The sequence below is a fragment of the Oncorhynchus gorbuscha genome, linkage group LG09 (genome assembly GCF_021184085.1).
Source record: "Oncorhynchus gorbuscha isolate QuinsamMale2020 ecotype Even-year linkage group LG09, OgorEven_v1.0, whole genome shotgun sequence".
Taxonomy (NCBI): Eukaryota; Metazoa; Chordata; class Actinopteri; order Salmoniformes; family Salmonidae; genus Oncorhynchus; species Oncorhynchus gorbuscha.
The window spans coordinates 32,029,790-32,056,059 of record NC_060181.1 but is presented as its reverse complement, the minus strand read 5'-3'; the positions used below and the strand labels follow the sequence as shown (position 1 = coordinate 32,056,059).

At 47.4% G+C, this 26,270-nt stretch overlaps 1 protein-coding gene across 2 annotated transcripts in view; it reads left to right on the top strand.

Annotated features, from left to right (window-relative positions):
* Positions 1-26,270, top strand: part of khdrbs3 (KH domain containing, RNA binding, signal transduction associated 3) — a 177,932-nt gene that overhangs the window by 97,348 nt on the left and 54,314 nt on the right. For both annotated transcript variants that reach the window (XM_046360875.1, XM_046360874.1), the window contains exons 4-6: positions 4,637-4,783; positions 23,837-23,979; positions 24,700-24,886. In XM_046360875.1, coding sequence (XP_046216831.1) covers positions 4,637-4,783; positions 23,837-23,979; positions 24,700-24,886 — 477 coding nt within the window. The remainder of the gene's footprint in view (positions 1-4,636; positions 4,784-23,836; positions 23,980-24,699; positions 24,887-26,270) is intronic.

The following is a 26,270-nucleotide window of genomic DNA, read 5'->3' as shown; positions in this document are numbered from 1 at the left end:
AGCAGGGTTTTGTTCAGATGAGGAAACTGGGGTGTCTATAAACCTCATATTGTTGTCTGTGCTGTAGTTTTACTTAGGGTTTGGCCCTAATTAATATATTGGCCTGTTTCTGTCTGGATGAGATGGCCCATTGGGATCTATGTTGGCATATATCCCCTATTTACACCATACTGTAGTATGTATTACATGTACAGTATACAATGTTGCACTCCTTTGTGGCATTAGAGGTCTAATCAATATTGTGGTTGTCAAACAATAAAAAATGTAAAGTTAATCACAGGATTTGCTGTGTTTAATCACCATTAACCACAAGTTCAGAATTTGCTCTAATTGAGCTATAATTTAAGATGTATTCATACAAAAAGCATACAATAATATTGATGTAACGACGGGTGAGCGAAATGAACGGAAAAACGCTTTAATGTCCTTCAAAACGTAACAGGTCCAAAACATGGGTGAATGCCCTAAAACACTGGCGCTAAACAAACCCAAAACCTAGTTACAAACACTGGACAGTGAAAACCCAAAACAAAACACGATACATCACCAAACGTAACAACCAACAAGCCAGCACATACACCAGCGGGCAAAACGAACTTAAATAACACCCATCCCAAAACCCCAACAAGGAACAGGTAAAAACAATTAGACAAAAACAAACGAAAAGGAAAAAGGGATCGGTGGCAGCTAATAGACTGGCGACGACGACGACCGCCGAGCTCCACCCGAACAGGAAGGGGAGCCACCTTCAGTGGCAGCTAATAGACTGGCGACGACGACGACCGCCGGGCCCCACCCGAACAGGAAGGGGAGCCACCTTCAGTGGCAGCTAATAGACCGGTGACGACGACGACCGCCGAGCTCCACCCGAACAGGAAGGGGAGCCACCTTCAGTGGCAGCTAATAGACCGGTGACAGCTAATAGACTGGCGACCGCCGAGCGCCACCCGAACAGGAAGGGGAGCCACCTTCAGTGGCAGCTAATAGACCGAGCGCCACCCGAACAGGAACGACCGCCGAGCGCCACCCGAACAGGAAGGGGAGCCACCTTCAGTGGCAGCTAGATAGACTGAGCGCCACCCGAACAGGAAGGGAGCCACCTTCAGTGGCAGCTAATAGACCGGCGACCACCCGAGCGCCACGAACAGGAAGGGGAGCCACCTTCAGTGGCAGCTAATAGACCGGCGACGACGACCGCGAGCGCCACCCGAACAGGAAGGGAGCCACCTTCAGTGGCAGCTAATAGACCTTCACGACGACCGCCGAGTGCCACCCGAACAGGAAGGGAGCCACCTTCAGTGGCAGAGCACAGACCGCGACGACGACCGCCGAGCGCCACCCGAACAGGAAGGGAGCCACCTTCAGTGGCAGCTAATAGACCGCGACGACGACCGCCGAGCGCCACCCGAACAGGAGGGGAGCCACCTTCAGTGGCAGCTAATAGACCGGCGACGACGACCGCCGAGCGCCACCGACCGGCGAACAGGAAGGGAGCCACCTTCAGTGGCAGCTAATAGACCGGCGACGAGCGCCACCGCCGAGCGCCACCCGAACAGGAAGGGAGCCACCTTCAGTGGCTAATAGAGTGACGCGAGCGCCACCCGAACAGGAAGGGGATAGACCGGCGACGACGACCGCCGAGCGCCACCCGAACAGGAAGGGAGCCACCTTCAGTGGCAGCTAAACAGGAAGGGAGACCAGTGGCAGCTAATAGACGACGACCGCCGAGCGCCACCCGAACAGGAAGGGGAGCCACCTTCAGTGGCAGCTAATAGACCGGTGACGACGACCGCCGAGCGCCACCCGAACAGGAAGGGAGCCACCTTCAGTGGCAGCTAATAGACCGACCGACCGCCGAGCGCCACCCGAACAGGAAGGGGAGCCACCTTCAGTGGCAGCTAATAGACCGGTGACGACGACCGCCGAGCGCCACCCGAACAGGAAGGGAGCCACCTTCAGTGGCAGCTAATAGACCGGCGACGACGACCGCCGAGCGCCACCCGAACAGGAAGGGAGCCACCTTCAGTGGCAGTGCGCCACCCGAACAGGAAGGGGAGCCACCTTCAGTGGCAGCTAATAGACCGGACCGACGACCGCCGAGCGCCACCCGAACAGGAAGGGGAGCCACCTTCAGTGGCAGCTAATAGACCGGCGACGACGACCGCCGAGCGCCACCCGAACAGGAAGGGGAGCCACCTTCAGTGGCAGCTAATAGACCGGCGTCGACGACCGCCGAGCGCCACCCGAACAGGAAGGGAGCCACCTTCAGTGGCAGCTAGACGAACAGGAAGGGGAGGTGACGACGACCGCCGAGCGTGACGCCACCTTCAGTGGCAGCTAATAGACCGGTGACGACGACCGCCGAGCGCCACCCGAACAGGAAAGGGCGCCACCTTCAGTGGGGAGCCACCTTCAGTGGCAGCTAATAGACCGGTGACGACGACCGCCGAGCGCCACCCGAACAGGAAGGGAGCCACCTTCAGTGGCAGCTAATAGACCGGAGACGACGACCGCCGAGCGCCACCCGAACAGGAAAGGGAGCCACCTTCAGTGGCAGCTAATAGACCGGCGAAGACGACCGCCGAGCGCCACCCGAACAGGAAGGGAGCCACCTTCAGTGGCAGCTAATAGACCGGCGTCGACGACCGCCGAGCGCCACCCGAACAGGAAGGGACCTTCAGTGGCAGCTAATAGACCGGTGACGACGACCGCCGAGCACCACCCGAACAGGAAGGGAGCCACCTTCAGTGGCAGCTAATAGACCGGCGTCGACGACCGCCGAGCGCCACCCGAACAGGAAAGGGAGCCACCTTCAGTGGCAGCTAATAGACCGGCGACGACGACCGCCGAGCGCCACCCGAACAGGAAGGGGAGCCACCTTCAGTGGCAGCTAATAGACCGGCGACGACGACCGCCGAGCGCCACCCGAACAGGAAGGGGAGCCACCTTCAGTGGCAGCTAATAGACCGGCGAGACCGCCGAGCGCCACCCGAACAGGAAGGGGAGCCACCTTCAGTGGCAGCTAACAGACCGGGTCGACGCCCGCGAGCCACCCGAACAGGAAGGGGAGCCACCTTCAGTGGCAGCTAATAGACCGGCGATGACGACCGCCGAGCGCCACCCGAACAAGAAGGGGAGTCACCTACATTGGCAGCTAATAGACCGGCGTCGACGACCGCCGAGCGCCACCCAAACAGGAAGGGGAGCAACCTTCAGTGGCAGCTAATAGACCGGCGACGACGACCGCCGAGCGCCACCCGAACAGGAAGGGGAGCCACCTTCAGTGGCAGCTAATAGACCGGCGTCGACGACCGCCGAGCGCCACCCGAACAGGAAAGGGACCCACCTTCAGTGGCAGCTAATAGACCGGTGACGACGACCGCCGAGCGCCACCCGAACAGGAAAGGGCGCCACCTTCAGTGGCAGCTAATAGACCGGTGACGACGACCGCCGAGCGCCACCCGAGCAGGAAAGGGAGCCACCTTCAGTGGCAGCTAATAGACCGGTGACGACGACCGCCGAGCGCCACCCGAACAGGAAAGGGAGCCACCTTCAGTGGCAGCTAATAGACCGGAGACGACGACCGCCGAGCGCCACCCGAACAGGAAAGGGAGCCACCTTCAGTGGCAGCTAATAGACCGGCGAAGACGACCGCCGAGCGCCACCCGAACAGGAAGGGGAGCCACCTTCAGTGGCAGCTAATAGACCGGCGTCGACGACCGCCGAGCGCCACCCGAACAGGAAGGGGAGCAACCTTCAGTGGCAGCTAATAGACCGGTGACGACGACCGCCGAGCACCACCCGAACAGGAAGGGGAGCCACCTTCAGTGGCAGCTAATAGACCGGCGTCGACGACCGCCGAGCGCCACCCGAACAGGAAAGGGAGCCACCTTCAGTGGCAGCTAATAGACCGGCGACGACGACCGCCGAGCGCCACCCGAACAGGAAGGGGAGCCACCTTCAGTGGCAGCTAATAGACCGGCGACGACGACCGCCGAGCGCCACCCGAACAGGAAGGGGAGCCACCTTCAGTGGCAGCTAATAGACCGGCGACGACGACCGCCGAGCGCCACCCGAACAGGAAGGGGAGCCACCTTCAGTGGCAGCTAATAGACCGGGGTCGACGCCCGCCGAGCTCCACCCGAACAGGAAGGGGAGCCACCTTCAGTGGCAGCTAATAGACCGGCGATGACGACCGCCGAGCGCCACCCGAACAAGAAGGGGAGTCACCTACATTGGCAGCTAATAGACCGGCGACGACGACCGGTGGTATTCGTGACAATTGATGTCTTGATTTTGTCCAAAGTAACGGTTAGCATTGTTGTTTTCAGCTATATACAGTATATTTATTTGGATGTTTACAGTGTATTTTGAATGCTTTCAGACAATGAGATTCATCACAATTTAAAACTTAAATTAGATTAGAGTTAACTGATTAACTCTGACAGTCGTAATGAAATTCAATACTCCAGTCAAACAGATTAGCTGGATCCATCTCGGTGATCCTGTGTGGATGATATAAACTGTGAGGAGTAACTGAGGTGACATTATAATAGACCGAGTTGCAACACTTTGTGACAACTTCTGGTTTAAAGAGGGCTTTGTTAATGTACTTAATTGATTTTTGTTCCACCAGGAGGAAGAGCTACGGAAGAGTGGAGAGGCCAAATATCAGCACCTGAACGAGGATCTCCATGTCCTCATAGAAGTGTTCGCTCCCCCTGCAGAGGCCTACAACAGGATGGGTCACGCACTAGAGGAGATCAAGAAGTTCCTCATACCAGTGCGTACTGACACCTACACACTCATTACTCTTACCCTGTTCTCTTACAACATATGAACAAAATAGAACAGCTAGCTGGTGATTTAACATTGGCTACTCTGCTTCTTTTGTCCAACATATGTCTAGACTATGTGCCTGTGTCCACACTGAACACCCAAATAGTACAGTTAAGCAATAAGGCCAGAGGAGGTGTGGTAAATGGCCAACATACCATGGCTAAGGGCTGTTCTTAGGCATGACTCAGCACGGAGAGGCTAGATATTGCCCTTATAGCTATTTTAAACTGATTACCAACGTAATTAGAGCAGTAAAAATGAATGTTTTGTCATACCCATGGTATACGTAAGCAATAAGGCACGAGGGGGTGTGGTATATGGCCAATATACTGCGGCTAAGGGCTGTCCTTATGCACGACACAACGCAATCTTATCCACAAACTCCAGAGGTGGCTTATTGCTATTATAAACTGGTTACCAACGTAATTAGAACAGTAAAAAAAATGTTTTATACGGTCTCATTTACTTTAGCTTTCAGCCGATCTGAATTCAGGACTTGAACCACCCAGTTTATAATTAAGGTTATACCATAGTAATAAGTGGCAGAAGTCTAGTCTGGTCCAGTCACAACCAGTCAGCCGGCTGAAGCAGCTGAATCAGTAACAGACTCTGGGTTGTCTGATTGGATGCACGCCCCTGTGAGGGAAGGGAAGTCATGGGGATAGCTGACTAGGCTAAATAGCAGAGTAACATAGTCAGACAGGAAGCACTCAGCACAGCCTAACCCTCTCTAGAACTCCCATACATCACGCTTATTTACTCTTACTCCATGTATTATGGATGACTGATTTATCCCATGCTGTTATGGAAAGATAGTAGGATCTCTACATCCCATGTTATTATTATGGAAGGATAGTAGGATCTCTACATCCCATGTTATTATTATGGAAAGATAGTAGGATCTCTACATCCCATGTTATTATTATGGAAGAGATACTAGGATCTCTACATCCCATGTTATTATGGAGGGATAGTAGGATCTCTACATCCCATGTTATTATGGAAGGATAGTAGGATCTCTACATCCCATGTTATTATTATGGAAGGATAGCAGGATCTCTCCATCCCATGCTATTATTATGGAAGTATAGTAGGATCTCTCCATCCCATGCTATTATTATGGAAGGATAGTAGGATCTCTCCATCCCATGTTATTATTATGGAAGGATAGTAGGATCTCTACATCCCATGTTATTATTATGGGAGGATAGTAGGATCTCTCCATCCCTGTTATGCAGGTGAATGAGGACCCAAAAGCGACTTGGCGAAAACAGAGTCTTTATTCCAGTAAAGGAAATATGCTATACTCCTAGACAAATCGGAGCGGTAAACAAAGCATAAAAAAACTAATTCCACTCGTAGTGACGAGGACAGACTGGAGACTCGACCCTAAACTGTAGGTTGCCTCAGGAAGGCACCGACCGTAGCAGACTCAGACACCTGCTCACACGCAGCATCTGAGGGAAACACGACACGACAGGGCGAGACAAAGACACAGCACGGTGAACAATATACAAGGATCCGACAGGACAGAAACGGAAGACAAGGGGAGAAATAGGGACTCTAATCAGAGGGCAAGATACGGAACAGGTGTGAAAAGATTAGATGATTGATTAGGGGAATAGGAACAGCTGGGAGCAGGAACGGAACGATAGAGAGAAGAGAGAGAGGGAGGGAGAGAGAAAAAAGGGAACGAACCTAAAAAGACCAGCAGGGGGAAAACGAACAGAAGGGAAAGCAAAATGACAAGACAATATAAGACAAAACATGACAGTACCCCCCACTCACCGAGCGCCTCCTGGCGCACTCGAGAGGAATCCTGGCGGCAACGGAGGAAATCATCAATCAGCGAACGGTCCAGCACGTCCCGAGACGGAACCCAACTCCTCTCCTCAGGACCGTAACCCTCCCAATCCACTAAGTATTGGTGACCCCGTCCCCGAGAACGCATGTCCATGATCCTACGTACCTTGTAAATAGGTGCGCTCTCGACAAGGACGGGAGGGGGAGGGAAGACGAACGGGGGTGCGAAGAAAGGGCTTGACACAGGAGACATGGAAGACAGGATGGACGCGACGAAGATGTCGCGGAAGAAGCAGTCGCACAGCGACAGGATTGACGACCTGGGAGACACGGAACGGACCAATGAACCGCGGAGTCAACTTACGAGAAGCTGTCGTAAGGGGAAGGTTGCGAGTGGAAAGCCACACTCTCTGGCCGCAACAATACCTAGGACTCTTAATCCTACGTTTATTGGCGGCTCTCACAGTCTGTGCCCTGTAACGGCAAAGTGCAGACCTCACCCTCCTCCAGGTGCGCTCACAACGTTGGACAAACGGAGGGAACGCTGGACTCGGCAAGCTGGGATGAGAACAGAGGAGGCTGGTAACCCAGACTACTCTGAAACGGAGATAACCCGGTAGCAGACGAAGGAAGCGAGTTGTGAGCGTATTCTGCCCAGGGGAGCTGTTCTGCCCAAGACGCAAGGTTTCTAAAAGAAAGGCTGCGTAGTATGCGACCAATCGTCTGATTGGCCCTTTCTGCTTGACCGTTAGACTGGGGATGAAACCCGGAAGAGAGACTGACGGACGCACCAATCAAACGACAGAACTCCCTCCAAAACTGTGACGTGAATTGCGGGCCTCTGTCTGAAACGGCGTCTAACGGGAGGCCATGAATTCTGAACACATTCTCGATGATGATTTGTGCCGTCTCCTTAGCGGAAGGAAGTTTAGCGAGGGGAATGAAATGTGCCGCCTTAGAGAACCTATCGACAACCGTAAGAATCACAGTCTTCCCCGCAGACAAAGGCAGACCGGTAATGAAGTCTAAGGCGATGTGAGACCATGGTCGAGAAGGAATGGGAAGCGGTCTGAGACGACCGGCAGGAGGAGAGTTACCTGACTTAGTCTGCGCGCAGTCCGAACAAGCAGCCACGAAACGGCGCGTGTCACGCTCCTGAGTAGGCCACCAAAAGCGCTGGCGAATAGAAGCAAGAGTACCTCGAACGCCGGGATGACCAGCTAACTTGGCAGAGTGAGCCCACTGAAGAACAGCCAGACGAGTAGAAACAGGAACGAAAAGAAGGTTACTAGGACAAGCGCGCGGCGACGCAGTGTGCGTGAGTGCTTGCTTAACCTGTCTTTCAATTCCCCAGACTGTCAACCCGACAACACGCCCATAAGGAAGAATTCCCTCGGGATCAGTAGAAGCCACAGAAGAACTAAAGAGACGGGATAAGGCATCAGGCTTGGTGTTCTTACTACCCGGACGGTAAGAAATCACAAACTCGAAACGAGCGAAAAACAACGCCCAACGAGCTTGACGTGCATTAAGTCGTTTGGCAGAACGGATGTACTCAAGGTTCTTATGGTCTGTCCAAACGACAAAAGGAACGGTCGCCCCCTCCAACCACTGTCGCCATTCGCCTAGGGCTAAGCAGATGGCGAGCAGTTCGCGGTTACCCACATCATAGTTGCGTTCCGATGGCGACAGGCGATGAGAAAATAAGCGCAAGGATGAACCTTATCGTCAGACTGGAAGCGCTGGGATAGAATGGCTCCCACGCCTACCTCTGAAGCGTCAACCTCGACAATGAATTGTCTAGTGACGTCAGGAGTAACGAGGATAGGAGCGGACGTAAAACGTTCTTTGAGAAGATCAAAAGCTCCCTGGGCGGAACCGGACCACTTAAAACACGTCTTGACAGAAGTAAGAGCTGTGAGAGGGGCAGCAACTTGACCGAAATTACGAATGAAACGCCGATAGAAATTAGCGAAACCTAGAAAGCGCTGCAACTCGACACGTGACCTTGGAACGGGCCACTCACTGACAGCTTGGACCTTAGCGGGATCCATCTGAATGCCTTCAGCGGAAATAACAGAACCGAGAAAAGTAACGGAGGAGACATGAAAAGAGCACTTCTCAGCCTTCACGTAGAGACAATTCTCTAAAAGGCGCTGGAGTACACGTCGAACGTGCTGAACATGAATCTCGAGTGACGGTGAAAAAATCAGGATATCGTCAAGGTAGACAAAAACAAAGATGTTCAGCATGTCTCTCAGAACATCATTAACTAATGCCTGAAAAACAGCTGGCGCATTGGCGAGACCAAACGGCAGAACCCGGTACTCAAAATGCCCTAACGGAGTGTTAAACGCCGTTTTCCACTCGTCCCCCTCTCTGATGCGCACGAGATGGTAAGCGTTACGAAGGTCCAACTTAGTAAAGCACCTGGCTCCCTGCAGAATCTCGAAGGCTGATGACATAAGGGGAAGCGGATAACGATTCTTAACCGTTATGTCATTCAGCCCTCGATAATCCACGCAGGGGCGCAGAGTACCGTCCTTCTTCTTAACAAAAAAAACCCCGCCCCGGCCGGAGAGGAAGAAGGCACTACGGTACCGGCGTCAAGAGACACAGACAAATAATCCTCGAGAGCCTTACGTTCGGGAGCCGACAGAGAGTATAGTCTACCCCGAGGAGGAGTGGTCCCCGGAAGGAGATCAATACTACAATCATACGACCGGTGAGGAGGAAGGGAGTTGGCTCGGGACCGACTGAAGACCGTGCACAGATCATGATATTCCTCCGGCACTCCTGTCAAATCGCCAGGTTCCTCCTGAGAAGTGGGGACAGAAGAAACGGGAGGGATAGCAGACATTAAACACTTCACATGACAAGAAACGTTCCAGGATAGGATAGAATTACTAGACCAATTAATAGAAGGATTATGACATACTAGCCAGGGATGACCCAAAACAACAGGTGTAAAAGGTGAACGAAAAATCAAAAAGGAAATAGTCTCACTGTGGTTACCAGATACTGTGAGGGTTAAAGGTAGTGTCTCATATCTGATACTGGGGAGATGACTACCATCTAAGGCGAACATGGGCGTAGGCTTCTCTAACTGTCTGAAAGGAATGTCATGTTTCCGAGCCCATGCTTCGTCCATAAAACAACCCTCAGCCCCAGAGTCTATCAAGGCACTGCATGTAGCACCCGAACCGGTCCAGCGTAGATGGACTGACATAGTAGTACAGGATCTTGATGGAGAGACCTGAGTAGTAGCGCTCACCAGTAGCCCTCCGCTTACTGATGAGCTCTGGCTTTACTGGACATGAATTGACAAAATGTCCAGCAAGTCCGCAATAGAGGCACAGGCGGTTGGTGATCCTCCGTTCCCTCTCCTTAGTCGAGATGCGAATACCTCCCAGCTGCATGGGCTCAGTCTCTGAGCCAGAGGAGGGAGATGGTTGCGATGCGGAGCAGGGAAACACCGTTAACGCGAGCTCTCTTCCACGAGCTTGGTGACGAAGATCTACCCGTCGTTCTATGCGGATGGCGAGAGCAATCAAAGAGTCCACACTGGAAGGAACCTCCCGGGAGAGAATCTCATCTTTAACCACTGCGTGGAGTCCCTCCAGAAAACGAGCGAGCAGCGCCGGCTCGTTCCAGTCACTAGAGGCAGCAAGAGTGCTCTACTCTATAGAGTAATCCGTTATGGATCAATCACCTTGACATAGGGAAGCCAGGGCCCTAGAAGCCTCCCTACCAAAAACTGAACGGTCAAAAACCCGAATCATCTCCTCTTTAAAGTTCTGGTAATTGTTAGAACAATCAGCCCTTGCCTCCCAGATAGCTGTGCCCCACTCTCGAGCCCGGCCAGTAAGGAGTGATATGACGTAAGCAACCCGAGCTCTCTCTCTAGAGTATGTGTTGGGTTGGAGAGAGAACACAATATCACACTGGGTGAGAAAGGAGCGGTACTCCGTGGGCTGCCCGGAGTAACAAGGTGGGTTATTAACCCTAGGTTCCGGAGGCTCGGCAGACCAGGAAGTAACAGGTGGCACGAGACGAAGACTCTGGAACTGTCCAGAGAGGTCGGAAACCTGAGCGGCCAGGTTCTCCACGGCATGACGAGCAGCAGACAATTCCTGCTCGTGTCTGCCGAGCATGGCTCCTTGGATCTCGACGGCAGTGTTACGAGCGTCTGTAGTCGCTGGGTCCATTCTTTGGTCGGATCCTTCTGTTATGCAGGTGAATGAGGACCCAAAAGCGACTTGGCGAAAACAGAGTCTTTATTCCAGTAAAGGAAATATGCTATACTCCTAGACAAATCGGAGCGGTAAACAAAGCATAAAAAAACTAATTCCACTCGTAGTGACGAGGACAGACTGGAGACTCGACCCTAAACTGTAGGTTGCCTCGGGAAGGCACCGACCGTAGCAGACTCAGACACCTGCTCACACGCAGCATCTGAGGGAAACACGACACGACAGGGCGAGACAAAGACACAGCACGGTGAACAATATACAAGGATCCGACAGGACAGAAACGGAAGACAAGGGGAGAAATAGGGACTCTAATCAGAGGGCAAGATACGGAACAGGTGTGAAAAGATTAGATGATTGATTAGGGGAATAGGAACAGCTGGGAGCAGGAACGGAACGATAGAGAGAAGAGAGAGAGGGAGGGAGAGAGAAAAAAGGGAACGAACCTAAAAAGACCAGCAGGGGGAAAACGAACAGAAGGGAAAGCAAAATGACAAGACAATATAAGACAAAACATGACAATCCCATGCTATGATTATGGAAGGATAGTAGGATCTCTCCATCCCATCGTCACGCCTTGGTCATTGTATTTTGTGTTTTTGTTATATGTTTGGGTAGGCCAGGGTGTGACATGGGTTTATATGTTGTATTCGTATTGGGGTTTGTATTATTTGGGATCGCGGCTGATTAGGGGTGTGGTATAGGTTTGGCTGCCTGAGGCGATTCTCAATTAGAGTCAGGTGCTTATCATTGTCTCCGATTGGGAACCGTATTTAGGCAGCCTCAGTTTCGCTTTGTATTTTGTGGGTGTTTGTTCCTGTCTCTGTGTTTTAGTCACCAGATAGGCTGTAATTAGTTTCACGTTCCGTTTTGTTGTTTTTGTATTTCAGTTATTTCATGTACCGCTATTCTGTTCATTAAAGTCATGAGTAACCTGCACGCTGCATTTCGGTCCGACTTTCTTCATTCAACAGACGAACGCCATTACAGAAACACCCACCACTCTCACGGACCGAGCAGCGTAGATAACTGGCAGGAGCTAAAGGAGGACGTTATGGACGATAGAGGCATGGAGTATATGACGTGGGAAGAAATCGACAGGTGGGCGGCCGACCCAGAGCGAGTGCAGGAGCCCGCCTGGGATTCCCTGCAGCAATGCGAAGAGGGCTATAGACGAATGGAGTCGAAAAGGAAAACACGGCGACGCAGAGCGAATACCGAAAGTAAACCCCAAATATTTATTAGGGGAGAGCGCAGAGAGAGAGTGGCTGAGTCAGGAGTCAGACCTGAGCCTACTCTCCCTGTTAAGTGTGAGGAGCAGCAATATAAGGACTTCTGGTCTTGGGAGATGATATTAGACGGAAAAGGACCCTGGGCGCAGCCGGGAGAATATCGCCGTCCCAAGGAAGAAATAGAAGCGGCTAAAGCGGAGAGGCGCAGGTATGAGGAGGCAGCACGGCGACGCGGTAGGTAAGCCGGAAAAGCAGCCCCAAAAAATTATTGGGGGGAGGCTAGAAGGGAGAATAGTTATGCCAGGTAGGAGACCTGCGCAAACTCCCTGTGCTCACCGTTGGGCTAGAGAGACCGGGCAGGCACCGTGTTATGCTATGGAGCGCACGGTGTTTCCAGTGCGGATGCAGAGCCAGGTGCGGTACATACCAGCCCTTCTTATTGGCCGGGCTAGAGTGGGCATCGAGCCAGGTAAGTTTGGGCAGGCTCGGTGCTCAAGAGCTCCAGTGCGCCTGCACGGTCTGGTCTATCCAGAGCCACCTCTACACACCAGTCCTCCGGTAGCAGCTCCCCGCACCAGGCTTCCTGTGCGTGTCCTCGATCCAGTACCACCAGTTCCAGCACCACGCACCAGGCCTCCAGTGCGCCTCGCCTGTTCAGCGCAGCCAGCGCTTTTCTCCTCTCCTGCGCTGCCGGATTCTCCAGTCTGCCCAGCGCGGCCAGTGCTCCCAGTCGGCCCAGCGCGGCCAGTGCTCCCAGTCTGCCCAGCGCGGCCAGTGCTCCCAGTCTGCCCAGCGCGGCCAGTGCTCCCAGTCTGCCCAGCGCCGCCAGTGCTCCCAGTCTGCCCAGCTCCGCCAGTCCGCCCAGCGCCGCCAGTGCCACCAGTCAGCCCAGATCTGCCCGACAACCAGTCTCTTCCAGATCTGCTCGACAACCAGTCTCTTCTAGATCTGCCAGCCAGCCAGGATTTACCGGAGCCTACTACCTGCCTGAGCTTCCTCCCAGTACTGGGCTTCCTCTCAGTACTGGGCTTCCTCTCAGTACTGGGCTTCTCCTCAGTACCGGGCTTCCCCTCAGTTCCGGGCTTCCCCTCAGTACCGGGCTTCCCCTCAGTCCCGGGCTGCTTTGGTCCCGAGCTGCCCCTCTGTCCCGAGCTGCCCCCCTGTCCCGAGCTGCCCCTCTGTCCCGGGCTGCTTTGGTCCCGAGCTGCCCCTCTGTCCTGAGCTGCCCCCCTGTCCCGGGCTGCCCCTCTGTCCCGGGCTGCCCCTCTGTCCCGGGCTGCCCCTCTGTCCCGAGCTGCCCCTCTGTCCCGGGCTGCCCCTTTGTCCCTGGCTGCCCCTCTGTCCCGGGCTGCCCCTCTGTCCCGGGCTGCCCCTCTGTCCCGGGCTGCCCCTCTGTCCCGAGCTGCCCCTCTGTCCCGGGCTGCCCCTCTATCCTGAGATGCCCCTCTGTCCTGAGATGCCCCTCTGTCCTGAGATGCCCCTCTGTCCCGAGCTGCCCCTCTGTCCCGAGCTGCCCCTCTGTCCCGAGCTGCCCCTCAGTTATGTGGGGATCTGGGTGAGGACTATTAGGCCATGGTCGGCGGAGAAGGTGGATTATCCCAGGACGCGAAGGGGAGGAAATAGGACATTTATGGAGTGGGGTCCACGTCCCGAGCCAGAACCGCCACCATGGACAGACGCCCACCCGGACCCTCCCTATGCTCTTGAGGTGCGTCCGGGAGTCCGCACCTTAGGGGGGGTGTTCTGTCACGCCTTGGTCATTGTATTTTGTGTTTTTGTTATATGTTTGGGTAGGCCAGGGTGTGACATGGGTTTATATGTTGTATTCGTATTGGGGTTTGTATTATTTGGGATCGCGGCTGATTAGGGGTGTGGTATAGGTTTGGCTGCCTGAGGTGATTCTCAATTAGAGTCAGGTGCTTATCATTGTCTCTGATTGGGAACCGTATTTAGGCAGCCTCAGTTTCGCTTTGTATTTTGTGGGTGTTTGTTCCTGTCTCTGTGTTTTAGTCACCAGATAGGCTGTAATTAGTTTCACGTTCCGTTTTGTTGTTTTTGTATTTCAGTTATTTCATGTACCGCTATTCTGTTCATTAAAGTCATGAGTAACCTGCACACTGCATTTCGGTCCGACTTTCTTCATTCAACAGACGAACGCCGTTACACCCATGCTATTATTATGGAAGGATAGTAGTATCTCTCCATCCCATGTTATTATTATGGGAGGATAGTAGGATCTCTACATCCCATGTTTTTATGGAAGGATAGTAGGATCTCTACATCCCATGTTTTTATGGAAGGAGAGTAGGATCTCTAAATCCCATGTTATTATTATGGAAGGATAGCAGGATCTCTACATCCCATGTTATTATTATGGAAGGATAGTAGGATCTCTACATCCCATGTTTTTATGGAAGGATAGTAGGATCTCTACATCCCATGTTTTTATGGAAGGATAGTAGGATCTCTACATCCCATGTTATTATTATGGAAGGATAGTAGGATCTCTACATCCCATGTTATTATGGAAGGATAGTAGGATCTCTCCAGCCCATGTTATTAATACGGAAGCATAGTAGGATCTCTACATCCCATGTTATTATTATGGAAGGATAGCAGGATCTCTACATCCCATGTTATTATTATGGAAGGATAGTAGGATCTCTACATCCCATGTTTTTATGGAAGGATAGTAGGATCTCTACATCCCATGTTTTTATGGAAGGATAGTAGGATCTCTACATCCCATGTTATTATTATGGAAGGATAGTAGGATCTCTACATCCCATGTTATTATGGAAGGATAGTAGGATCTCTCCAGCCCATGTTATTAATACGGAAGCATAGTAGGATCTCTACATCCCATGTTATTATTATGGAAGGATAGTAGGATCTCTACATCCCATGTTTTTATGGAAGGATAGTAGGATCTCTACATCCCATGTTTTTATGGAAGGATAGTAGGATCTCTACATCCCATGTTTTTATGGAAGGATAGTAGGATCTCTACATCCCATGTTATTATTATGGAAGGATAGTAGGATCTCTACATCCCATGTTATTATTATGGAAGGATAGTAGGATCTCTACATCCCATGTTATTATTATGGAAGGATAGTAGGATCTCTACATCCCATGTTATTAATACGGAAGGATAGTAGGATCTCTACATCCCATGTTTTTATGGAAGGATAGTAGTATCTCTACATCCCATGTTATTATTCTGGGAGGATAGTAGATCTCTACATCCCATGTTATTATGGAAGGAGAGTAGGATCTCTACATCCCATGCTATTATTATGGGAGGATAGTAGGATCTCTACATCTCATGTTATTATGGAAGGAGAGTAGGATCTCTAAATCCCATGTTATTATTATGGAAGGATAGCAGGATCTCTACATCCCATGTTATTATTTTGGAAGGATAGTAGGATCTCTACATCCCATGTTTTTATGGAAGGAGAGTAGGATCTCTAAATCCCATGTTATTATTATGGGAGGATAGTAGGATCTCTACATCCCATGTTATTATGGAAGGAGAGTAGGATCTCTAAATCCCATGTTATTATTATGGAAGGATAGCAGGATCTCTACATCCCATGTTATTATTTTTGGAGGATAGTAGGATCTCTACATCCCATGTTATTATTATGGGAGGATAGTAGGATCTCTACATCCCATGTTATTATTATGGGAGGATAGTAGGATCTCTACATCCCATGTTATTATTTTGGGAGGATAGTAGGATCTCTACATCCCATGTTATTATTATGGAAGGATAGTAGGATCTCTACATCCCATGTTTTTATTGAAGGATAGTAGGATCTCTACATCCCATGCTATTATTATGGAGGGATAGTAGGATCTCTCCATCCCATGCTATTATTATGGAAGAATAGTAGGATCCCTCCATCCCATGCTATTATTATGGAAGGATAGCAGGATCTCTCCATCCCATGCTATTATTATGGGAGTATAGTAGGATCTCTCCATCCCATGCTATTATTATGGAAGGATAGTAGGATCTCTCCATCCCATGCTATTATTATGGAAGGATAGTAGGATCTCCACATCCCATGCTATTATTATGGAAGGATAGTAGGATCTCTACATCCCATTGTCACGCCTTGGTCATTGTATTTTGTTTTTTTGTTATATGTTTGGGTAGGCCAGGGTGTGACATGGGTTTATATGTTGTATTCGTATTGGGGTTTGTATTATTTGGGATCGCGGCTGATTAGGGGTGTGGTATAGGTTTGGCTGCCTGAGGCGATTCTCAATTAGAGTCAGGTGCTTATCATTGTCTCCGATTGGGAACCGTATTTAGGCAGCCTCAGTTTCGCTTTGTATTTTGTGGGTGTTTGTTCCTGTCTCTGTGTTTTAGTCACCAGATAGGCTGTAATTAGTTTCACGTTCCGTTTTGTTGTTTTTGTATTTCAGTTATTTCATGTACCGCTATTCTGTTCATTAAAGTCATGAGTAACCTACACGCTGCATTTCGGTCCGACTTTCTTCATTCAACAGACGAACGCCGTTACACCCATGCTATTATTATGGAAGGATAGTAGGATCTCTACATCCCATGTTTTTATGGAAGGATAGTAGTATCTCTCCATCCCATGTTATTATTATGGGAGGATAGTAGGATCTCTACATCCCATGTTATTATTATGGAAGGATAGTAGGATCTCTACATCCCATGTTATTATTATGGAAGGATAGTAGGATCTCTACATCCCATGTTATTATTATGGAAGGATAGTAGGATCTCTACATCCCATGTTATTAATACGGAAGGATAGTAGGATCTCTACATCCAATGTTTTTATGGAAGGATAGTAGTATCTCTACATCCCATGTTATTATTCTGGGAGGATAGTAGATCTCTACATCCCATGTTATTATGGAAGGAGAGTAGGATCTCTACATCCCATGTTATTATTATGGGAGGATAGTAGGATCTCTACATCTCATGTTATTATGGAAGGAGAGTAGGATCTCTAAATCCCATGTTATTATTATGGAAGGATAGCAGGATCTCTACATCCCATGTTATTATTTTGGAAGGATAGTAGGATCTCTACATCCCATGTTTTTATGGAAGGAGAGTAGGATCTCTAAATCCCATGTTATTATTATGGGAGGATAGTAGGATCTCTACATCCCATGTTATTATGGAAGGAGAGTAGGATCTCTAAATCCCATGTTATTATTATGGAAGGATAGCAGGATCTCTACATCCCATGTTATTATTTTTGGAGGATAGTAGGATCTCTACATCCCATGTTATTATTATGGGAGGATAGTAGGATCTCTACATCCCATGTTATTATTATGGGAGGATAGTAGGATCTCTACATCCCATGTTATTATTTTGGGAGGATAGTAGGATCTCTACATCCCATGTTATTATTATGGAAGGATAGTAGGATCTCTACATCCCATGTTTTTATTGAAGGATAGTAGGATCTCTACATCCCATGCTATTATTATGGAGGGATAGTAGGATCTCTCCATCCCATGCTATTATTATGGAAGAATAGTAGGATCCCTCCATCCCATGCTATTATTATGGAAGGATAGCAGGATCTCTCCATCCCATGCTATTATTATGGGAGTATAGTAGGATCTCTCCATCCCATGCTATTATTATGGAAGGATAGTAGGATCTCTCCATCCCATGCTATTATTATGGAAGGATAGTAGGATCTCCACATCCCATGCTATTATTATGGAAGGATAGTAGGATCTCTACATCCCATTGTCACGCCTTGGTCATTGTATTTTTTTTTTTGTTATATGTTTGGGTAGGCCAGGGTGTGACATGGGTTTATATGTTGTATTCGTATTGGGGTTTGTATTATTTGGGATCGCGGCTGATTAGGGGTGTGGTATAGGTTTGGCTGCCTGAGGCGATTCTCAATTAGAGTCAGGTGCTTATCATTGTCTCCGATTGGGAACCGTATTTAGGCAGCCTCAGTTTCGCTTTGTATTTTGTGGGTGTTTGTTCCTGTCTCTGTGTTTTAGTCACCAGATAGGCTGTAATTAGTTTCACGTTCCGTTTTGTTGTTTTTGTATTTCAGTTATTTCATGTACCGCTATTCTGTTCATTAAAGTCATGAGTAACCTGCACGCTGCATTTCGGTCCGACTTTCTTCATTCAACAGACGAACGCCGTTACACCCATGCTATTATTATGGAAGGATAGTAGGATCTCTACATCCCATGTTTTTATGGAAGGATAGTAGTATCTCTCCATCCCATGTTATTATTATGGGAGGATAGTAGGATCTCTACATCCCATGTTATTATGGAAGGAGAGTAGGATCTCTACATCCCATGTTTTTATGGAAGGATAGTAGGATCTCTACATCCCATGTTATTATGGAAGGATAGTAGGATCTCTCCATCCCATGATATTATTACGGAAGGATAGTAGGATCTCTACATCCCATGCTGTTATTATGGAAGGATAGCAGGATCTCTCCATCCCATGCTATTATTATGGAAGGATAGTAGGATCTCTCCATCCCATGTTATTATGGAAGGATAGTAGGATCTCTCCATCCCATGTTATTAAATGGAAGGATAGTAGGATCTCTCCATCCCATGTTATTATGGAAGGATAGTAGGATCTCTACATCCCATGTTTTTATGGAAGGATAGTAGGATCTCTACATCCCATGTTTTTATGGAAGGATAGTAGGATCTCTACATCCCATGTTTTTATGGAAGGATAGTAGGATCTCTACATCCCATGTTATTATTATGGAAGGATAGTAGGATCTCTACATCCCATGTTATTATGGAAGGATAGTAGGATCTCTCCATCCCATGTTATTATTATGGAAGGATAGTAGGATCTCTACATCCCATGTTATTATTATGGAAGGATAGTAGGATCTCTACATCCCATGCTATTATTATGGAAGGATAGTAGGATCTCTACATCCCATGTTTTTATGGAAGGATAGTAGGATCTCTACATCCCATGTTATTATTATGGGAGGATAGTAGGATCTCTACATCCCATGTTATTATGGAAGGATAGTAGGATCTCTACATCCCATGTTATTATTATGGGAGGATAGTAGGATCTCTACATCTCATGTTATTATGGAAGGAGAGTAGGATCTCTAAATCCCATGTTATTATTATGGAAGGATAGCAGGATCTCTACATCCCATGTTATTATTTTGGAAGGATAGTAGGATCTCTACATCCCATGTTTTTATGGAAGGAGAGTAGGATCTCTAAATCCCATGTTATTATTATGGGAGGATAGTAGGATCTCTACATCCCATGTTATTATGGAAGGAGAGTAGGATCTCTAAATCCCATGCTATTATTATGGAAGGATAGCAGGATCTCTACATCCCATGTTATTATTTTGGGAGGATAGTAGGATCTCTACATCCCATGTTATTATTATGGGAGGATAGTAGGATCTCTACATCCCATGTTATTATTATGGGAGGATAGTAGGATCTCTACATCCCATGTTATTATTTTGGGAGGATAGTAGGATCTCTACATCCCATGTTTATTATTATGGAAGGATAGTAGGTATCTCTACATCCCATAGGTGCTTTATTATGGGAAGGATAGTAGGATCTCTACATCCCATGTTATTATTATGGAAGGATAGTAGGATCTCTACATCCCATGTTTTTATGGAAGGATAGTAGGATCTCTACATCCCATGTTTTTATGGAAGGATAGTAGGATCTCTCCATACCATGCTATTATTATGGAAGGATAGTAGGATCTCTACATCCCATGTTATTATTATGGAAGGATAGCAGGATCTCTACATCCCATGTTATTATTATGGAAGGATAGTAGGATCTCTCCATACCATGCTATTATTATGGAAGGATAGTAGGATCTCTACATCCCATGCTATTATTATGGAAGGATAGTAGGATCTCTACATCCCATGTTTTTATGGAAGGATAGTAGGATCTCTACATCCCATGTTTTTATGGAAGGATAGTAGGATCTCTACATCCCATGTTTTTATGGAAGGCTAGTAGGATCTCTCCATACCATGCTATTATTATGGAAGGATAGTAGGATCTCTACATCCCATGTTTTTATGGAAGGATAGTAGGATCTCTCCATACCATGCTATTATTATGGAAGAATAGTAGGATCTCTACATCCCATGTTATTATTATGGAAGGATAGTAGGATCTCTCCATCCCATGTTATTATTATGGAAGGATAGTAGGATCTCTACATCCCATGCTATTATTATGGAAGGATAGTAGGATCTCTACATCCCATGTTTTTATGGAAGGATAGTAGGATCTCTACATCCCATGTTTTTATGGAAGGATAGTAGGATCTCTACATCCCATGTTATTATTATGGAAGGATAGTAGGATCTCTACATCCCATGTTATTATGGAAGGATAGTAGGATCTCTCCATCCCATGTTATTAATATGGAAGGATAGTAGGATCTCTACATCCCATGTTATTATTATGGAAGGATAGTAGGATCTCTACATCCCATGCTATTATTATGGAAGGATAGTAGGATCTCTACATCCCATGTTTTTATGGAAGGATAGTAGTATCTCTACATCCCATGTTATTATTATGGGAGGATAGTAGGATCTCTACATCCCATGTTATTATGGAAGGAGAGTAGGATCTCTACATCCCATGTTATTATTATGGGAGGATAGTAGGATCTCTACATCTCATGTTATTATGGAAGGAGAGTAGGATCTCTAAATCCCATGTTATTATTATGGAAGGATAGCAGGATCTCTACATCCCATGTTATTATTTTGGAAGGATAGTAGGATCTCTACATCCCATGTTTTTATGGAAGGAGAGTAGGATCTCTAAATCCCATGTTATTATTATGGGAGGATAGTAGGATCTCTACATCCCATGTTATTATGGAAGGAGAGTAGGATCTCTAAATCCCATGCTATTATTATGGAAGGATAGCAGGATCTCTACATCCCATGTTATTATTTTGGGAGGATAGTAGGATCTCTACATCCCATGTTATTATTATGGGAGGATAGTAGGATCTCTACATCCCATGTTATTATTATGGGAGGATAGTAGGATCTCTACATCCCATGTTATTATTTTGGGAGGATAGTAGGATCTCTACATCCCATGTTATTATTATGGAAGGATAGTAGTATCTCTACATCCCATATTATTATGGGAGGATAGTAGGATCTCTACATCCCATGTTATTATTATGGAAGGATAGTAGGATCTCTACATCCCATGTTTTTATGGAAGGATAGTAGGATCTCTACATCCCATGTTTTTATGGAAGGATAGTAGGATCTCTCCATCCCATGCTATTATTATGGAAGGATAGTAGGATCTCTACATCCCATGTTATTATTATGGAAGGATAGCAGGATCTCTACATCCCATGTTATTATTATGGAAGGATAGTAGGATCTCTCCATCCCATGCTATTATTATGGAAGGATAGTAGGATCTCTACATCCCATGCTATTATTATGGAAGGATAGTAGGATCTCTACATCCCATGTTTTTATGGAAGGATAGTAGGATCTCTACATCCCATGTTTTTATGGAAGGATAGTAGGATCTCTACATCCCATGTTTTTATGGAAGGCTAGTAGGATCTCTCCATACCATGCTATTATTATGGAAGGATAGTAGGATCTCTACATCCCATGTTTTTATGGAAGGATAGTAGGATCTCTCCATACCATGCTATTATTATGGAAGAATAGTAGGATCTCTACATCCCATGTTATTATTATGGAAGGATAGTAGGATCTCTCCATACCATGCTATTATTATGGAAGGATAGTAGGATCTCTACATCCCATGCTATTATTATGGAAGGATAGTAGGATCTCTACATCCCATGTTTTTATGGAAGGATAGTAGGATCTCTACATCCCATGTTTTTATGGAAGGATAGTAGGATCTCTACATCCCATGTTATTATTATGTAAGGATAGTAGGATCTCTACATCCCATGTTATTATGGAAGGATAGTAGGATCTCTCCATCCCATGTTATTAATATGGAAGGATAGTAGGATCTCTACATCCCATGCTGTTATTATGGAAGGATAGCAGGATCTCTCCATCCCATGATGAAGGATAGTAGGATCTTTCCATCCCATGCTATTATTATGGAAGGATAGTAGGATCTCTCCATACCATGCTATTATTATGGAAGAATAGTAGGATCTTTCCATCCCATGTTATTATGGAAGGATAGTAGGATCTCTCCATCCCATGTTATTAATATGGAAGGATAGTAGGATCTCTACATCCCATGTTATTAATACGGAAGGATAGTAGGATCTCTACATCCCATGTTTTTATGGAAGGATAGTAGGATCTCTACATCCCATGTTATTAATACGGAAGGATAGTAGGATCTCTACATCCCATGTTATTAATACGGAAGGATAGTAGGATCTCTAAATCCCATGCTGTTATTATGGAAGGATAGCAGGATCTCTCCATCCCATGTTATTAATATGGAAGGATAGTAGGATCTCTACATCCCATGCTGAAGGATAGTAGGATCTCTACATCCCATGTTATTAATATGGAAGGATAGTAGGATCTCTCCATCCCATGCTGAAGGATAGTAGGATCTCTACATCCCATGCTGTTATTATGGAAGGATAGCAGGATCTCTCCATCCCATGCTGTTATTATGGAAGGATAGTAGGATCTTTCCATCCCATGCAATTATTATGGAAGGATAGTAGGATCTCTCCATACCATGCTATTATTATGGAAGGATAGGAGGATCTCTCCATCCCATGTTATTATGGAAGGATAGTAGGATCTCTACATCCCATGTTATTATGGAAGGATAGTAGGATCTCTCCTTCCCATGCTATTATTATGGAAGGATAGGAGGATCTCTCCATCCCATGTTATTATGGAAGGAGAGTAGAATATCTACATCCCATGTTATTATTATGGAAGGATAGCAGGATCTCTACATCCCATGTTATTATTATGGAAGGATAGTAGGATCTCTCCATCCCATGTTATTATTATGGAAGGATAGTAGGATCTCTACATCCCATGCTATTATGTGTGATACTTCCAGTCTCATTCTGAGCCATGATGATTTATTTCCGGTCATTAAATACATCTTTTAATTTCCCTCACAAATACACAGTGATGTGTTGATATGGAGGAGACAGAAGACAATCGTCTCCATGGCAGTATGATTAAACGCTAATTTCCATATTAATTGCTACGTTCCATTGAGCGGCGAAGACGACTGTGTTTGACGATAAAGACACACACACACACACAGAGATGACAATGTGTGACGATAAAAAAACAAATGGGGTTCCTGGGTTTTATCAACGGGGGATCAGGAGTGTGTTTCTCTGCCTGAGGAGCAGCGGTCACGGCAACATCACACACACACACACACACACACACACACACACACACACACACACACACACACACACACACACACACACACACACACACACACACACACACACACACACACACACACACACACACACACACACACACACACACACACACACACACACACACCGGTTGGTCTTGGTCACAGCAGCACTGTAAAGTACATTAATTAGACATTCCTACAGGGCTGTAACCCTGGAGATAAAGGACGTAATTTAATACGCTGTAATTAAAAGGGTGTGTGTGGGTGTGTGTGTGTGTGTGTGTGTGTGTAGGATTACAATGATGAGATCCGACAGGCGCAGCTGCAGGAGCTGACGTACCTGAATGGTGGCTCAGAGGATGCCAAGGTGCCAGCGGTGAGGGGCAAGCTGCCTGCAGCACGGGGTAGAGGGACACCTGCCCCAGGACCCATCAGGTACCTACTGCCAACATGGGTGTGTGGGTGTGTGTGTGTGCACTCATGCATGTGTGATGGTGTATGTATTCACTTTTGTGTTTGGTGTGGGGTAGTGGTTAGTGTGATGTTGATGAACACATGAAGTAATATCCTGATTTTCATAGACAGGTACATAGACCCCATTCCAGAGATGCTATTCCAAATGGGAGAGTTCTTAGACTAGGACTCATTTCCACAGCCTGAAATTCCTTCAATTCACTTATTACCATAACTAAAATGAATGACAGAATTACAGAGCATACATACATAAGTGTCTGTGTTTTAATACATTCAATTCAAAACTCTGCTTTGTAATACTAATGGGGGGAAAATACACTATCCAGCCCAAACGATACACAATACAAAGTTGAGAACTATTGAAATTCGAATACATTTTATATAATTGGATCTGTTTTAAATCAGACAGTAATTAGCATTTAGCATGCCTAATATGAGTGAGATAAGAAAAAAGTCCTGCAGGCAGTGAGGTTTACAGTAAGTCAGATATAAAAACCACATATTCACTAACAATAATGTGATTGTTTAATTCAGTATATGTCTGAATTGCATAGGTATCTTGGTGACAGTCTCTCGGTCCACCTAAGCCATAGGGCTGTGGTCAAAAACATTAGACTATATAGGGAATAGGGTGCCATTTGAGACGAAGCCTACAATTGTCCCCTGCTTGTCCTGTGGTAGGAGTCGAGGAGGTGTGCCCCCTCCCCACGTAGCTGTCCCCCGTGGAGCAGCTCCGAGAGGGGCACCCCCCAGCCGGGTACCATCCGCCCGAGGGAGGGGCGTGCCAGCACCAAGAGCACGAGGGGCTCCCCCGTCCGCGGGGTACAGACCACCACCACCCTTAGCACAGGACACATATGGGGAATATGTGAGTATTTACACAATAAGAAGGACATGTGTTTTCATATATGCTGGCACACGGACGCACACACACACATATACACACACATTGTGTCTGTATACAGGTGTCCTCTTGGTAATATCCAAACTGAGAGGGGATTTCACTGGTAGCTGTTATGGTATGCTAGTTTACCTGTCCTGTCTGGAGGGAGCCTTGTTGAAATATGAACAGCTGGCAGAGACACTGTATATTAAACCCAGAGTCAGACCCCTTTGTACACATGCCAAGGAGGACTCCCGCCTTCCTTCTACCTCCCACCTTACTGTCACAGCAGGTCCTCAGAGACGCTGCACCAACCCAGCATATTTAGCAGAGAGGGGTACGGTAGAATAGAAGGGGGAGGGGAGGAGCAGAGGAGGGGGAGGAGAGGATGAGAGGAGGAGAGTAGGTTGCCTCTGTTGGATGAGTTTCCTGCCAGACCATAGCTAACCACATCTGACAGGTTTATATGGAGGTCTGCAGTTAGAATGGGTGGAGGTCGTAGAGAACAAATGGTAGAGAGCCACGACTGAACCAGCTGCTTGACATCATTGTCACAGTTGTAAACTGGCTCCCCAGACACACGCACGCACACACACACACACACACACAGAGATAAACACACACGCACACCTGGGGATCTGGGAGGGAGAGCACCACAGACATCTGGCTGATGATCAATCTTCACCATATCGCTGTGAATTACAGACTGAATGAGCTCCACTACTCTCCGTCGTCTGAGAGTGTTGGTACTACACACACCTACTGTTTTGTTGTTGTAGTCATTGAGCGAAGCTAACAAATAGACTCTAGTAGTTTTCTATGAAATGACTGCTGAGGAGGAGATGTATTTCTTGCTCATACTTCCTGTCTCATTCTTCCAGCTTTCACCTTGTCTACAGTCTGGCTCAGCCCAAGGGCTTGAAGCCATGTTTTGTTTATCCAGCATGTTTTAGAGAAGTTAACATTACAATATATCACCTACTGCAGGGGTCTCTAATTACATTCAGCCACGGGCCGATTTTTTCTTGAGCGGATGGTTAGGGGGCCGGGAGATATTAATACATAATTTGTACACTGCACACTAACCTCAAAAAGCCCAAGCAGATGTAGTATTTGACAGAATAATTTCAAACCTTGATTACATTGTGATACGATCACATATACCTCTCTGTTGATTAGGGATGTTTATCTCTCCTTACCAGGAATGATACTTCTAGTTTAAAACGATTTGGTACGATATGATTAGTGGTATGAATCGATGAGATTCGGTTTCGTTGCGATATGATTCAATGCACTGACAGTTGTTGCATGAACACGTTCATTTTCCATTCGGAATGAATACCTGATGGTGGTGGAGCTCAGGTGCTGG